The 17224-nt window shown below is 41.1% G+C and overlaps 1 protein-coding gene across 1 annotated transcript in view; it reads right to left on the bottom strand.

Moving 5' to 3' along the window:
• Positions 1-16926, bottom strand: part of LOC132262439 (neuroligin-4, X-linked-like) — a 28497-nt gene extending 11571 nt beyond the window's left edge. The window contains exons 1-8 of the mRNA XM_059761711.1: positions 16854-16926; positions 13083-13336; positions 11615-11925; positions 10424-10915; positions 6886-7103; positions 1124-1285; positions 799-987; positions 36-231 (exon numbers count right to left, since the gene is read on the bottom strand). Of these exons, the coding sequence (XP_059617694.1) occupies positions 36-231; positions 799-987; positions 1124-1285; positions 6886-7103; positions 10424-10915; positions 11615-11925; positions 13083-13118 (1604 nt within the window). The 5' untranslated portion in view covers positions 13119-13336; positions 16854-16926. The remainder of the gene's footprint in view (positions 1-35; positions 232-798; positions 988-1123; positions 1286-6885; positions 7104-10423; positions 10916-11614; positions 11926-13082; positions 13337-16853) is intronic.
• Between the last annotated feature and the right edge of the window lie 298 nt (positions 16927-17224).

The raw sequence follows: 17224 nt of genomic DNA, 5'->3' as shown, positions 1-17224 counted from the left end.
GAAAATGATATGCATACAGAGTGCGAGACGGTTACCTTGGTGAGTCCAGGGTCACGGAAAGGAGGTCACTGAGGGATTTGGTGCGAAGGCAGGGCGCCAGGTCGTCCTCTAGGAGATCTCCATGGCAGCCTGTGTGCTCAGCGACGCGCCTCTTCACATACAGTGGATCTCTCTGGATAGCCCATGGCGAAAGTGCTGAGCCACTCAGCAGAATGGCCCGTGCAGCCAAATCTGAAAGGCAATCGGCAGCTTTAGAAGTGCTTCGAGTGGTGAAAGTACGAAGGGAAAGCAGTGATGACATGAAGAGCGATTGACCACGTCTTCATGAGGTTACTTAATCCCTTATTAGAACTCTTCTCAACGGTGATGAGTACTATAGAAAGTATCCATTGACTTTCTAGACTGAGGGAAATGAAGCATTCTCGTTTAAAGAAGGATTGCGAGTTCTTAAAGAGTGCAACTACTGAGATAAATGCTAATAGTGATTTCTTCGAGAGTATAATCCACTTAAATGCACTTAATTGTCAATTTAAAAAGCTGAAATTTATGAAAAATGTCTTTTCCCTCTGCAAATCAATTCAATTAAAAATCCTTTCGCAATTTACCGCTTCATCTCATGAGCTATAGAGATATTCTTCTATCCTGCTCTTTTGCATATTAATTCCTTTTTATTGGCGCAAAAGCACTGAGACATTGCTAAATTGCTTTTTAATCTCGTTGCGGCAGGATTGTATGGAGGATAGCTAATTTAATTCTTTGGAATGTGAATTGAAAAGTGTATTGCGGACAGTCGCTTACCTCTTGCCACGGGCGACACGACGAGAATGTTGGCTAGAGCTGCTCCTGTGCTGTGACCCATCAGCGTGACCCTGTTGGCGTCACCGTTGAATGCGGGCAGATTCTCACGAAGCCAATGGAGGCCAGCCACGAGGTCCATCAGGCCGAAATTCCCCTGAGCGCTTTCCTTTGTACCCGTTTTGAGAAAACCTTCGGCGAGATCCAACACATAAAATACAACACCCCCACAACGAGGCAATTATCTCGTGTTCCGGGTTACAGGCAAAGGGGCACACCGAGATAAGATAGATACAGCATGGAAAAAAGACAAAGAGCCTCTACTCACCCAGAACACCTAATCTAAAATTAATCGTGACGACGATTATGTTCCCATGAGCCGCCAGGACAGAGCCATCGTACAAATTTCCCGAATTCCACTCGTACGATTCACCATGGATGTAAACAATTGTTGCCAATGAGCGATTCTGATCCCCATTTTCACTATTAACTACACTCGTGTCCATGAAATGAGAAGGAGAGAAATAAATTCATTAGTTTTTCGTACAAGACAAAGAGAAAAAAAATGAGCCAGCCACGCTCGAGTTGAGCCTCGGCGTACCAGATCATCCCCATTTTCGAAGTGTTCACATAGACTTTTATTGCATTTCCACCATTTCCACACCCTCCGCATGTTTAATTCACGCAGACAGTCAACATCTTCAGCCACCCCACACGATATGGGGACGGCATTGGATCGTTAACGGATTTCAGGGGGCGAGAAGTGGCGAAACTTTGAGACTATGTAGACATGGAGTTTTCCGCCCCTCGGCGCTGACTTCTTTACTCCCCAACAAACATCTCTTGCTCGCCATATTGGGGATTTATCCCTCCGGAAAGATGGTGGGAAAGTCATTGGCGGACAAAATATGTAGTTAAGCCACTGACGGGCGGGGGAGAAGCTCCCCAGCCGACAGCGTGCGGAAAAGAATAGAAACAATGGGTATCATCGCGTGTGCTCACTTAAAAAGCGTATCTCTGGGCGGAAGGCACTAAAAAGCGATGCTGCAAAGTGAGCATAAATTGTCCGTATGGACCCTCTCAGTATACACCTGGAAGGGCGTTTTATGTTCGTGGGACACGCTCTGAAAATCTCAGGCGGGAAGCACTCATTAATTTTCAGTGGAAATTCACCTCAACTTCCCGCCAAAAGTCAGCGGTGATTTTTACGAGCGCGCCTCAACTTGTGGCAAAATTGATGATGAGCAATGAAATGATTTTATGTCACCCCCAAAATGAGGGTGGAATGAAAATTATTTGATTTTTATTGACATGCACCAGATGGTGGTTTTTGTGGTCAGAGGCATGGGGAGACATGGCTTTTCAATAAAACGCTCAGAGTCAATAAACACTCTTGGGTATGGATTTTGCTATTTTGCACTGTCTCTCGTCGTGAGGAATGATGTGAGATTTCGACGTGAATTCAATGTCCCAGACACTATTCCATTGTCGCATGGATTTTCGTCGGGAGACGTCAATATAAGCATTGAATGCCATTCACATTCCATTCGCGAATTCTCAGAGGATTTCCTCAGACAGCTTACTGGTTAATTGAACACAGAAGAACACCCAGACAAATAACAAAGGCACTGCCGAGATTTATGGGTACAAGAACTCATGGAGCAGATCACTGAGATCTAAGACTCCAGTTGATTGAATTTTGTAAGGAAAGCGTGGGCTTTGTTCTGAACACTGCAGGCGCCTTGAGTATGAGAGTGAATAAGAGGGAGAGAAAATGATTTTTTGAAAGTTGTTCTGCTAAGGATATTTGTTTCACCTCAACTCAATTCTATTAGAATATCTTCTCAAATCAACATTGTTAAGTATGGATTTTCTCTTCAAGCAGCGCACTTTTCCCGAGTGCATTTCCCAATTTAAATGAAATGTGCAGATTCTTGTTGGGGAGGAGAAAAATCCCAGCATGTGGCAACGAGTTGAATTTAGCACAAGATTGTGGAGTTTATGCATAACGGAGAAAATCCCATTCGACGTCGAATGTAATGAATAGACGCCCGAAGAGTCCCTATAAACTGGTCAAACACACCCACCCAAGAGAATTACGGTGAATCCTTTTCTGGTTTCATTTTAAAGCATCCCAAATGCATTTTGTGGAAAACTTTTTGTTCATTGCTTTTAATTTTTTAACCCTGGTGAGAGAGACACTCTGAATAGTCGGGTGAAGTGGAAAGAAAAGCATTTAGAGCTCCATTGAATTCAATAAAGTCAGAGAGTTTATCGTGGAAGAGAAGGTCGTGTGTGAGGATGTCAATGAGAGAGTGAAATTGAACGTGTTCATGAGATCTCCTTTTATGTGCTGAAGTCACAAAGGGGCGCCCAAGAAAATCCGTTGAGAAGCTAAACCCTTTTCCCTGAAGGAATGGAAGCTGCTTAGGGTGTTTGTGAGGAGGAAAATTTCATATGAAAATTTGAAGTCAATACTTTATGCTCAAATGCATAATTATGTAGATATTTACAAATTTGCACGCTCGGAAAAGTAATCATGTAATGATAATATTTTGCTCCGCTTATAAAACTTTAAATCAAATATTTGAGCAACATAAGAAGCTTCGCACCGTGACTAAGTATTCAGTGAAGAAACTCCTCGTGTTTTGCATGAAAAGTCGCGCTGATGAAATTTTCTCCTCAATTGAAAATGCTCACCAGCGTGGCGAAAATCAATACATCCTCTCCAGGATTGGAGAATCTCCCCGGAGGAGACAATTCTCAGCTCCGTCACTGTGCACCTCATTTTTCTTCCCGCGCCCGTGCACAGGAGATAAAATAATAAATTGTGGTGAGAGGATCTCATTGAAAAATGCCGCTTTTCGCAAGGGCGGGAGAAAATTTTATATATGCAAATTTTATAGAATTTTCTTTCATTTCTATCTTGTCATCGCCGGTTAGGTGAGCGGGCGGGGAATTGTGTAGGTGATGCCTAAAAAAGCGTTTTAATACCACAGACTGGGTCGTCATAAATTTTCCTCGCCGGAGAATTCACAAATATTCAAATTTTTCCACCCTATCAGTAACAAATGGGCATATAAAAATTTTCTGGTAACTATTGAAACTTAGCCCAAAATATAGGATGAGTAATTGAATCCCTGCCATTGCGATGGATTGTAATTAGCAGTGGAGAAAAATGTTGCCTTTCTCACCATCAACTTCACTCCCGCAGTGCTTGCAATTGATCAATTTAGCACACTGCAATGCACTACGGAATTGAGGTCGATTTCAAGAACTAATTGAACGACGAATGTCTCTTTCCATACCACTCTTTAAATTGCTAATGGAAATCTTTTTTCCCCACAGCTATTTTACAAAAGGAACACGAGAGAGGGAGAAAGAGAAAGTTTTCAATCATCCACCCAAACTTCAGACGCGCAAATCAATTTGCCGACGATCGAGATAGATTGTGTGAATTATTGAGAATTGATTTCGCCACTTGGTAATTTGACGATGGGTAAAATTATGTTTCCCACCCGAAATGATGGCAAAATTATTTTCAGTCGCCCTCTTCAGAAGAAAATGTCCCCACGCGATGGGCCCGAATGGCAAATGGTGTGTTGATGGGTTCAAAATTGTCTTGTAAATATTGTATTTAATGCAGAAAATATGAGATGTGGTCGCGTGGTGGCTTTTTTACTGTTAAATCTTAATTTCACGACGCGTTTCATTAAAAATTCCATTAAAATTTCATTAAAAATTCCACAGACACCCAATCAATTAATATTGATTGGGAGCGATGAGACAAGGCGCGGAGTGTCAATGGAAAAACTGAACGTCACACGAAAAACCCCATCAATGCGTGAATATTTTAATTTGAAATTAATTGCCAATTTAATTAATTTCTATCTGTTCCATTTAATTACGTGATTGCACGATAACATTTCGGGAACATTTTTTACCGCACAGGTTAAAAATCACATTCTTTCAACACTTCCAAATGAAAGAAAGGGCGGATAAATTACGTTTATTACTGCTGTTTTTTAAATTGCAATAGAAAGCAGACAATTGCAAAGGACATTACGAGGCAGGTGTTTTCCCACTTGTCAGCCCCTTGACGTCATGTTCAGCGTCAAGATGCAAGGAGAAAAAAAGGAATGAGATTGCTGAGCTTAGTGGAACCCCGTTGATTTGTTTTCTTTGCCTCCACTCGAGGGCAAAAATCTCCTCAATTTATTGAATCATTAGACAAAGTGGTGTGAAGCTCATTTGATGCTTCTCCCCCGCCCTCAATTACCATAAGCACAGCACTTTGCCGCCTTTTTTGCACACCCCCAATTGCATGATGATTCATGGTTGAGAATGAAAATTTGTTCATTATTTACGAGCATCGCGATACTTACGCTCAGTTGCATGATTTATGGGTATTAAAGTGAAAATTAGCGTGACTGTTTTTGTCGCACAGACTCTGTGATAATTCAATTGATGAGCTTTATTAGCTTCAAACTGGCGAGAAAAGCGCTGTGTTAAGAAATCAGAGAGAGAGAGAGAGTTTTGGGTAAATAATTAAGAGCTGCATATCGAGTTTCTGTTTATCCAAGTCCGAGTGATATTTTCCGAGCAACTTAGATACAAAATTTATGCCTTATCATGTGGATCAACTCAATTTCCCCTGCTCCAGAGAGGAAGTCAATAGAGATGCTTTCTCGCCGGAAAAGCTCTTAAATGTGATATTTTGTCAACTCCCACATCGATTCGCCCACCCTCGGCTTGATGCTTTTTCCGCTACACTAACTAATTGATCAATTAAAACCCCGAACAAATGACGTGCGAAGAATCTCCCCGGCCAATGACAAATTCAAATGGCTGGCCATTTTTCACTGCAGGCGCATTGTTATTCTCTCAAGGAAATTTATCCTCATAACATTACCCATGTGAATCGCGTCTGCTCGAAGAAATTTTCATTTAGTCCCTGGCAAGAAGTGCCTGGCAGTGAGAGAGGATTTAGCGAAATATGAAATTTCTTGCAAGTCCTGCAAAAAAGAAGCTCACCAGATGCGAATTGAAAATTTAAATTGAGCTCTGCAACACAGAAACTGATGAAATCCACTCGCGTTACTTTCTCCGCGGCTCATTATTTGGGAATCAATAATCCTGCTCCAGGGCTTTGGTCAATAAAGCCAAGGATAATCATCGTAACAGTCACTCTTCGGCATAAACTCACGCGAAATGATGGTTGTTTTATGAAAATGGAAACGCGCGCTCTCTTCCCTTTATTTCGCGGTATAGTTTATGCCATCTTCTTGTTCTTATGCAATCAATATTAGCACCAATAAACTTTTTGTGCTCTTTCTTTCTCCCAAAAATGATGCTTCATAAGGGGCCGGTCATAATGATAAATATTGTCCTTGTTGTTTCAAAGCTTTGGTAAATTCTCCTGCATTGGTAGGAAAGTAATTTATAGTGATAAAATCGCCCTAAAGCCTTTGCTGTAGCCTCTGAAGCCATACTTCTCAGAAAATAACGAACCCTTTGCTTTCTCATGCTTACTAACATAATAACGAGCTTGTGAATGCAAACTCTTTTATATTCTATATGTGAATTAGCTCACAATATAATCTTGTTTAGAGCTCAACCCTTAATGCTCAAACAGAGGATCCTATCAAAAATTTATGGTCCACCCTCTCGAGCTATTTCTGCAACTTTCCACTCAAAATTGCAGCTGAAAGTCTCGTCGTGAAATTTTAAAATACTCCTCCAAACAGCAATCTGTTGCTGGGATGCTATCGAACGACCTCCCAGTCATGCGATTCACCCCCGACCGAGGTTGGCGTGTGGCATCCCCATCTTTCTCTGTCCACCCCAGTGGGCGAAGGGGTTGTTGTAATTTGATGAGGGAAAAATTAATAATTTCCTCCTGACGGACAGAGTTTGTTTGGATTTCTCGTGACGCATGAAAATTCAATTCGTTTGCAATTTGTCGGCGGGGCCGATCGAGGGGTGACGAGAGACATATTTAAATTATTATAATTTGGGCAATAGAAAAACTACAGGGGCGGAAAGTGGGCGGCTGAGGGGCAGAGGTTAATTCCCGGGCAAAGTACTCACCGTTTTTCGGCACATAGAGGTTGAGGTATAGACAGTCTTCGGATTGATTGGCCAACAAGGGATGAAATCGACGGAGCTGAGCCAGACGCTCGCGGGGCTCGTCGAGGAGGGCGAGGGCACCATTTGGCGGCATCGGCACCTTCTGGGGGCAAACCGGTGGGAAGCGATCTGCCAATTTTATGTTCTTCCACGTTGAGGGCGTGACCGGTGGCATGTACCTTTATTTAAAAAAAAAAGAGGAAGCATGTATCAGTGCAAAAACTCACCTAAAATATCCATGAGAGGAAAAAGTGAGAACAGAGTTGAGAAATTGGATAGATTCGGCACACTTTTGTCCGAATGCATCCATTCTCTTCGTTTCCAGAAATCACAAATCCCATCTATCCACCCCATCTCTTTTTGAGCCGCCTCATAGTCGCAAGTGGTGAAGGTGGAAGTGGAAAAGGCTCGACTTCTTAGTGTATTTCTCCCTCTATCGCAACCAGAACGAACAAATAGATTTACACACCATTGAATTTAATATCCGCTCTAGATTTACAAGTGATTTCATTTCTTTTTTCTCGAAAAAGCCCACCAACATCCGCGGCAAACGTCCCGACCACTGAAAAACGGATGTGGAAGGAAGTGTAGATCTTTTTCTATAGGCTCCGCGCGGGTTAATAAGTCAGGGCAATTTGTGGTGAAATTAAGTGAAATATTTCTCACTGTCACTGGGCCTGGATTTATGAGCTTTCCTCCATCATTTCGTCAGATTCACACAGCCGGAAAATTTCGCCTTGGGCACGCGAGCTCTGAAAGGGATTCTCAGGCTCACTGTCTGTCGTGACAAGGTCATAAGAGTCAAAGTCACTCCACAGATCATTATACTGGGAAATTTACTGGGCAGGTGGATAATTGTGCTTCTCGAGGCATCACACGGAATTTCACATATCCCATCGCTTCATCACGCTAGAATCGTTTTCCATGAACGGAGGTTTTGCAGAAGAAACCCAAAAGTCCCAAATTGACAACACTTGCACGCTATTTTTGGATAAAGTCTCACTTGATGTTTTCTTGAATCAGCAATTATTATATTATTTGCATTTTGGCACTGCTACACATAATCAGTCATCCTTATCTAATTGTTTGGAAAGAAATACATTGACTATAATTCTATTTTTCTCCATAGCGCAGTAATTGAAGATTCATATCATAAAAACAAAACTCTGTAAAATAGTTACAAAAATAGCAATGCAGATTAAGTACTTTAATACCAAATTAAATACGCAATATCACTTTATAAAATACTTTGCAGCTACACCTGATCATTAAGATTGTATTATCAACTCATAATCTTTGTCGTCTCCAAAATATTTCATCAAACTTTCATTCCGTTAATGTGCACATCTTCACTGTAAATGATATTTGAGTTGAGAAATTTAATCTCCGATTTCCATCCAGTATTCCCAGTTTAATTGACTCTGCAACACAGTAACGAAGCAAGAATGTCGAGAGCAACTTGAGCTGCCACTACTTCATAAAATTATTGCACAACTGCTAACGAATTATTGATTGGGAAGTTTTGCCAGAAGAACATGTCTCAAATATGCAACTTGAGCTTCTGCTGGAAGTTGCCAAAAGTTTCCATCTAACAGATTGACTGATGCAGATTCCGATGCGGGTGTTTCGTGTAATTCACTGTGGGTTGAACAGTGGGAAAAAAAGTTCATGTGCTGTCATGGGAAGTGGTCATTTTGATCGAACTTTAATTTTCCGCTTGCGAAAGCTTTCGCTCCGGCACGGAGATTCCCAATGGTGATAGAGAAGCTCATTTGCTGATGAATACGGAATGATCGGGAGGAATTATCTTTTGAAAGTACAGCAGCCATCTCAGAGACCTCAAAGCTATGGCTGAGGGTGAGGTTTTTTTCTGTCGGTAAAAGCTTTCGGTATAGTTTTGCTTTCGTGGGAAATTTTTAGTGGGCAAAACTTGTTGAAGCCTCAAATCTGCGGTGGAACTCTTTTAGAGTGGAGAGATTGAAATTCCTCCTGAAAATTTCAAGGGTAGATTCCACGTTAGCAGAAATTCAAAGGGAGGTGGGAAAGGGGCGAGGAAAAGCCATGACAAAGCTCTTTCCAATTCACTTTAAAACCATCGAACAATCTCGATGGCGCACACAATGAATTTATCGTACAAGAGTGTCCCCGGCAGACGGAAGTGGAGGACAAAAATTGTGGAAAATTCATGCTTTAATTTCCGCCTGCGGGGGTAAAATGGTATGGGTGTGTGCTGGGATGAATAAAAATGATTGTCTCCAGAGATCACGAGGGCCCTTGAGGGTTCTCTCGAGGAATTTCCCCAATAACTACCTGCTATTTTCAATATTCACCTGCTGCGGCGAGCTTATTAAATTCATCACCGATCCAGTGATTAATAGTGCATGGAGGATTTAATGAGAAATCCCAGTGCACTTCTGTGATTCTCCTTCAAGGGCTCATTCGAAGATTGATAGCGTCCTTCCCTGGGGTAAAATTTTTAATTAAATACCCACCTAATTGTATTCCTAATGGCTTCTTTCCCAACGACAAAGTGTGCCGACGTCTTCGCAGTCGTGCACCGCTGGGGGAGGAAATTGATTTTCCAGCAAGTGAGGAAGAAATCCAAACACCTCTATCGAATATTTATATCAGAGAAAGATTTCCCACCTTTAGCTCGCAGGTAATCGCGTCAATTTAAGCCTTTTTATCCGCCTAAAGCACGTGTCAGGGAAAATAATGATGCCAGTCTCGTCTCAACGTGGATCAGGTATTTCGGGTGGGGATAATATGGGGGCCTAATGAATAAATGTCTAAGCAGATTTTCAATTGAGTGGAAGACTGATCAATTCGAGTTGAAAAAATTCGTGATGTGTTATTATGAAAATACTCTCTATATAAATCAAGCAAGAAAGAACGAACGACTATTGAACTTAAACAATAGAAAAGATTATACATATGTTCATATGTATGAAAAAGAAACTTTAAGTCGAAGACGGCAGAATTTCGCAATATTTCTTTGGTACATAACGTAAAACTTGATAAATTTCCCACAGCTTAGCTTATATTTGTGCCAAGTTCCTCTATTCTCTCAATCGATATTGTAAGCCAATTCCCACAATTTGTTTAAAATTCCTCCGCACTGATAAGGAATATAAACGGAGATAAATCAATTACCATCCAATATCAATATGTCAATAGACTATGTGTAGTTTATGGTATGATTTAAGTTTTCCTATATCTTTCGCATGTGAAGACTCAAAAGTTACCCCAAGAATGCTGCCGGCAGAGTTTCTACTCAATATACAGTATATATTTCGTGAAATTTACGACGACGGGGCGTAATTGAATATCTTAATATCAAAGGCAAATATCGCTCGGCAATTTGTTTGACTACAATCACCGCCATGCACAGGCATAATGAAGAGAAAGGAGTGCGGGAGGCTGTGATACCACGGGCGGTGGTGGGCGGCTGTGGGGCTTAAGCCTCTTATCGAGAGCCCTGGAGGTGCGTAAATTTTACCTTAAGCTGCCAACGGGCGGGCTGGCGTACGGGACGCCGGCGTAGAGCTCCACGGGCGGGTTGGTCCTCACGATGATGCCACGCAGTGGTCCGTATTTGGTCTTCACCACATTTGTACTGTACTTGATGGTGTGCGAGGATGCCGAGGCGACGGAGAGCAGCACGATGAGGAGGACCAGCGATGGGGTGCTGACCAGGCGGCTCAGTCTCTTGGTCAGCACCAGTCTGCCCGGCCGAGAGTCCGTCCAGTGCACTCGACAGACTCCGCCGTTGTACTCCTGCTTAATTGACCGACACGTGACGGCTCGGGCCCATCTCACGTGACCCAGGGGGGCGGTGTGGGGCAGTGACGAGGCACAAAATGCCCACACGCTTCGCCACAATCGGCCACGCTCCACCCCAAGCTCACACTCGCCCCGCACTGATGATATCGAGCACAGTCCCGAGGACAAATTGATTGTGCCCACCATGTGAATCCATCGTCGAATTCGCCTGCGATTAAAGAAGATATCCATCAGGATTGCGTCACAAATGCCCACCATTCCGTTAAAGATTACACAGCAAAGTTAATCTGTGGCTTTTGGGGTGGTTATGGCTGAGTTACAAGACATTCCAATGTGCTGGGGTGACATTCGGGCACATTTTGGCATTGTATTCACAAACAAACATTTCTTTTTCTTGACCACTATTGCCTATATTTGATCTTTTGTGAAAAGCAAATTGTTTCATCGTTTTCGCATTGTAAGTTGGAATACTAAGAGCGCTATATCTTATTGTATGTACATAAATTCCTTTTAAGCAATCATACAAAAAGTTTTGTGATTGGCAAGAAAAGTATGCAATTGTATAATTGTTGGAAATTTTGCATGAATGAGGAAAATGAACAATGAATTCAGGACGACTTCTAGAACAAAGAAAAAAAACTATGATAAATACTGGTGCAATTACTTCCGGTTTATAAAATACCGAACAATTTTGTGTGTATAAAAATTTAGAGCACAATTTCGAGCTCTTTCAAAAATCATGGCATCTAAAAAATGAGTGCTATTCACCACAACGCTATACAAGTTCTCCTCATCATTGCAACATAAAAACACTTTCAACTGGAAAACTTGGCACGAGACCCACTCAATTTGCCCCAATGAATGTAGCACAGCACAATATATATATAGTTGTTATAAATGAGCGTACCTGTGATTCTCCTTGGCGTCGTGATTAATGCCTCCAACGGTGTTCACACAATTGGCTGTCGATATCAAATTCAATAGAAAATATCTACTCCTAACGATACAGCAAATGATCCATACAATTAGTAACAAATAACAAGGCTCTCTCCCACTCGTGCTGCAGGGCTTGCAATATGTTTCATCTTCACAGATGTTATTGGACGCAATTCCTCTTTTCGTTGCATTTTCATTCCTGTTTTTATTGCTTAAATCCTCGTGCAATTCAATCCTCACGTGAATTCTTTGCTCATCTTCATAATTTTCCTTTTTTGTACGCTGTGCAGTGATGTTGCGAGGTTCGGTGGAAGATAAGAAAGGCCATATTGTTAGGGGTTGGGCGGGAGTAATAAAAAATTCATAAAAAGAAAAAATGATGCTGAGAAGTACTCAGGAAAATCATCAAAAGTACCTCTCTTACGGCTTTTGTTTTAATTACAATTCACAATCGACGAGTTTTCCCGTCGGCCAGACACTCTGTCAGTTGAGAGGAAGGGATTGTTTCCTCTTTGTTCTGCAAAATCTCTGATCAATGACCTCAATTATGGAGTTATTTACTATGCAGTATTGAGTTTCATTTTATTTTAAATACTGCAATGAATATTCCGGAAAACAAATGATAACCAAATGCATGATAATTTTACTTCATTTGTTGTTAATTGAGAAAATTGAACAGACCGAAACCACGGGTTTTTGCAAATATTATAATGGTAAAAAATATGAAACAGCACATAGCTCTCCATTTATTTGGCGTGTACTTAATAATTTTTACACAGAAATGTCCAATTTAAAAGCACTGTATAAGTTCATAAACTTGAAACAAAATGGTATATTTTAATTATGTATTTCACTTTTTTTATTCATGGAAAGTGAAATGATCTCTCATGAAGTTTAATAACATTGACAAGGCCATTTTGATGAAATCCCCATCAATGTGCACCCTCCTTTAGGCATCATTTTCCCCATTTAATCCTTAAAAGTGCGGCGCAAAAAACATCTCAAAGCTGGGAAATTCGTGAAATTTCTTGCACCCTTCACTGAAACCCTGGTAGGTTCATCCACTCAGAAACATCCCCTATATTAATTCATTAAATTAAACGACTTCACTTAATGTGTGTTTTTTCAGCATCGCGCTCAATTTCCTCTGACTCTCTCTCACGCTTTCTCAAATAATGGAAGGGTGGGCGTTTTCTACCCATAGGTCAATTAGTGTTGAAAATTTTTCATCAAAACCAAGGAAAAATCACAAATTTCTCAGAGGGATTTTTTGCGACAGCGCGTTTAATATAATTGCGAATAAATCACTGGCCAGGCTCTTTCGAGCATGTCGGTGAAGTGACTGTTTTTGGGATGCAGTTTTGCATGCCGCTCCGCAGTCACGGAGATCATGATTAATAGAGTTATGAGGTTGGCGGAAGAAAGAAGTCGAGACTCACCACAAATGCCACACCATATTTTCCGTACAAATGCATGGCTCTCGGGTGTGCCTGGCAGGGGAATCATGTCCTCAGGACGGCGACAGGTGCCACCCAGAGTTCATGTGTGTCTCACGTGAGATTCGCCAGACTCAAGCGCATCTCTGGCCGCGGGGATGGAGACGGTGAGGCTGCAGAATCACCGGAAGTCACATTTCATCCTTCGTTGCCACGCCGTTGAGGAGAATCACGCCAAATTGATGCTCACCGCAGAGCTGCAAGACACAATTTAGCCATACAATCAGCGATACTCCGTGCCAAATTTCCACTGGATTCACGATGAGTATGAAATTGGGTGCTAAGGGTGAAAGATGGGGGCGCCTGGTGGGGGCTCATCAACAGCTCAATGTGCTCCGCGTTGAGTAATCTTGGTGGTTTTCATGGGATGTTCTTGGGATGGAATTGAATTCATCACACAGGTGAAAATGGGAGAAGCTTTCTGAATGTGGCAGTGGGAAATTTATTCATGCTCATATGGATTTCACACTAGGAAGCTGAAAGAGTCGAATTTTCTATTATGTGGTCTGTATTCATTTCAACAATTCTATTATGTATTATGCGATTCAAAAATTTCCATGAACATTTCCATTAAAGTTACGGGATTTTGAATAAAACCGATCAACGTAATGCAAACAATGTCGAAAACTATGGTGTAGTCACACGGCAATTACGTACAGCGATAGGAGGTTTCATGAAAATAATTTAGTAATACAAATTATATTTCATGTAGATCACAGCCATTTTCTAAAAGCACCGGAGGCAGGAAAATGGAGAGAAATCCTTGCATGTCTAATTCATAGACCAAAGCGAGTGATGTTCCCTTAGGGAAACCTGGAGCAAATGTGAAAGACTCTGGAAATGAGCAAGAACTATTTGACTTGGAATTAACAAATATCAGAGGAAAAACCACCCTCAGGAGAGATAATTCTCCGCTCTAGTTCTTTAAACTAATTCCTCAAGTTCACCTCAAAATCCTCTGCTGACTTACCTCACTGCAAATTGCTTTACTTTTCCATCTTAATTGTGAAAGTTGATTACTGTGGCCTCTTTAAATATTAAAGTGGGTGAGAGACACGAGATTTTCATTTGTCACGCTCACCCGAGCTTTCATTTCCTGTGAAAATTTAATTTGAGCTCACTCCCGAGTTAAATAATAACATATCTCACTGTCTCAGGCGGAAATTGGCATGTATCTGCAATGGTGGATTTGAAAATGAATTTGTACAATGAGCGTCTATCCATAAATGCGGGGCGAAGTGAAAACACCCTGGGTATGAAAATGATTTAATTTCGAGACGAGAAACTTTATATATTATTCTCTTCCGTGCTTTGTTGTGTGCGCTTGTTTGTCCTTGGTAAACAAACTGCAAGTTTTTCCTATGAATAAATTTTTGCATGGCTTTTCTAACCTGTAAGTTGGTTCTCTCTGGCAATATGTTTTGTGGATTCTTATGATGAAAATAACTGTATGTGTGGCAAATTTAGAGCTCAAGAATGCAAGAGAATCTCATTTGGGAGTGCAAAACAAATATTTGAAGCAATTAGAACTATTTGCAAACTGAATTAGCTCAGAGAATTGCACTGAGAGGAAAATTCTCATCTTTTCGCAGTCACTTGTCTGAGAGTTTATATGTATTTGGGGTTTATGTGGAGATTTTTATTTAATGTATTGAGAAATATTGAGTATAACTTCTTTGAGAGATGTGGTCTCACAACCCTTCCCTCGCAAAACCCGTAGAAGGCCGTCGAACGAGAAAAAGAGCAATAAAAGATTTTAGAAGGAGATGAGTTTGATGTGGCCGTAGAGGAAGAGAGACATTGCCATGAAGATTGCGACAGAAAGCTCCGTCTTTCTGAATGGATTAAGTGGCTCAGTGGGAATGTCGGAGGAGAGTTGGTGGCATTTATTTCTCAACTTTTCATAAATAAAAGTCATCTGAAATATTATTTTACATTGCAAAAGGGGGAGACGGCGAAAGTTTTCTGAGGGAGCTTTTTGGCTTTTGCTGGTTTGAGGTTGAAAGATAGCGCATAAAATCTTCCCATTCCCTATTCTCTGTGCGCTTTTCATCCCTATGGTTTGTACTATATAATGACTGATTTTCCTCAGTGCAGAGCCACTTTTGCTGTTTGTCTATGAAATAATGTAAATTCAAGCACACGAGGTTGGAGAGGAGTTGAAAATGGCACCGTTGAGAAGTGCACGTGTAATTTAATAAACTTTTAACTTTTCCCAGAAGAGGTGTTTTCCACCTTCTGGTGCGCCTCTATTTTCACGGCATGGTGGGAAAACATTGAGGGGCAAAAAGGATTACAGTGCCAAAGTCTCGGCTATACATGCAAACTGATACGTCCGGGATTATTAGCATTAAAAAACAAGGCGCAGAAGGAAAACAGCCTCACTGAGAGGAAAAAAAAATATGCCAGAGAGGAGGAAAACCACATTAAAAATATCCCTTTCAACTCCCATCAAACCTTCCGAACAGGGCGAAGGTTTAGGCAGTTGATGGGGAAAAAGAGGAAAAAATTCAACCCTCTGCCACGACCAGGCGGCTTCGGGCACTTTTCATGAGGTCTTTAGAATGTGCCACGAAATTGTGTTAACTGAAAATTATTTCTTTGACTCACTCACAATGGGTGGGCGGCTGAAGGGCGGAAAAATAGTTGGGATCTCTCTCTCACGACTACTCCACGGGGAGTTTTCGGGATTGCTAGAGAAATATTTATGTGCACGGCACAATTGTCTGCACGAATTGGCCAAAAGTTACTCGGACGGTATTATGTTGTTATTAGAGAGTCATTGGGAACTTCCTGGTGACATTTGAAGTATGATTTTGTGAACTGGGAAATATACGGAATTAGCAATAAAGAATTAATTATACCAATTTCCAGGGTTTCGCATTATGGCAGAAATTTTTAAAATTTCAGCGTCAAATCTTCACAGGAATATATTTATCTGATAATTTGATATTAGTACATCACTATAAATTTTCTGTCTCGTTAAATATCATCACAGTTAGAAAAAAAATACATGTAATTTAAATTTATTGGTCTAGTCATACTTTATCACACGTCAGAAACATATCGCACTATAAAATATTTATAGTAATTGACAAAATTTAATTCTCTACATTTGAGCTACATAGGTATTGCAATTTAAAATCGCTTTTAGCTATTTTACTTTGCTTCAGCCGTATCAAATTGATTGCATTTATATGAATTTTTATAATTGTGTTACAATTAATCTGAATTATAACGTAGGTTTGCACTCACTCAATTGTTAAAAATATTGCCAAATCTAGATGAAATTTTTATATCCATTGAATTTGGCACCATCTGTACTTTCACTTATTTGCTGAGCTCAAATTCTTCATTGTGGGCGGACGTATCTGAGCAGAAGGTCGGAAATGATGAGGATAAGGGGCGTGTGAGAGGTGAAGGAATGGCTGAAAAACTTTTCTGTTGTGTCGCACAATTTGATAGAAAATTATTCTGATATGAAAACTATCTCAACTCGGACCAAACAGAGTGATTCTTCACGGGCGTGGGTCACCCATGAAGAAGATGGTGTTTGCGAAGAGCTCTCGAGTGCACGACAGTGACTGAGAGGGCAGAGAATTGACTTTCGTCTGACACATTGGGAGCAATCCAATAAAATATCAATTTGCAAGACAGTGTGAATTGTGAGAAATTTCCTTCTCGGTTATTTTTCCATCATTTTCCGTCCCTCACCATCTTTCCTTCCTATACAATCCATGTCCCAAAACTGTCAACTTCTACTTAGTCACACACTGGGATATTGTGGAGGATCCCTCACAGAAAACTGCCGTGACATCCGGATCTGCACCCGGAAACTCCGTGATTACTACTAGAATGCCGGATGGCGCGGCTCCGCTATTTGTAGCTTCTCAAGCCTTGTATCATGCACAATTATTGAGGATTATGGGGTGAGGCGTATCAGTTGCGATATACATACTTGCGTCGTAAATTGCTCCTCCATTCAATCTGCTAATGATGTGTACACAACTGAGCTTTGTTTGCACTGTTGCAGATGGGGTGAAACCACTTTTTAGCAACCGCGCTGATGCTCTGCAACACTTGCC

This window comes from Phlebotomus argentipes, unplaced genomic scaffold (genome assembly GCF_947086385.1).
Source record: "Phlebotomus argentipes unplaced genomic scaffold, Phlebotomus argentipes genome assembly contig_15, whole genome shotgun sequence".
Classification (NCBI taxonomy): domain Eukaryota; kingdom Metazoa; phylum Arthropoda; class Insecta; order Diptera; family Psychodidae; genus Phlebotomus; species Phlebotomus argentipes.
Note: the sequence above shows the minus strand (reverse complement) of the source record. Positions and strands in the feature narration are given on the sequence as shown.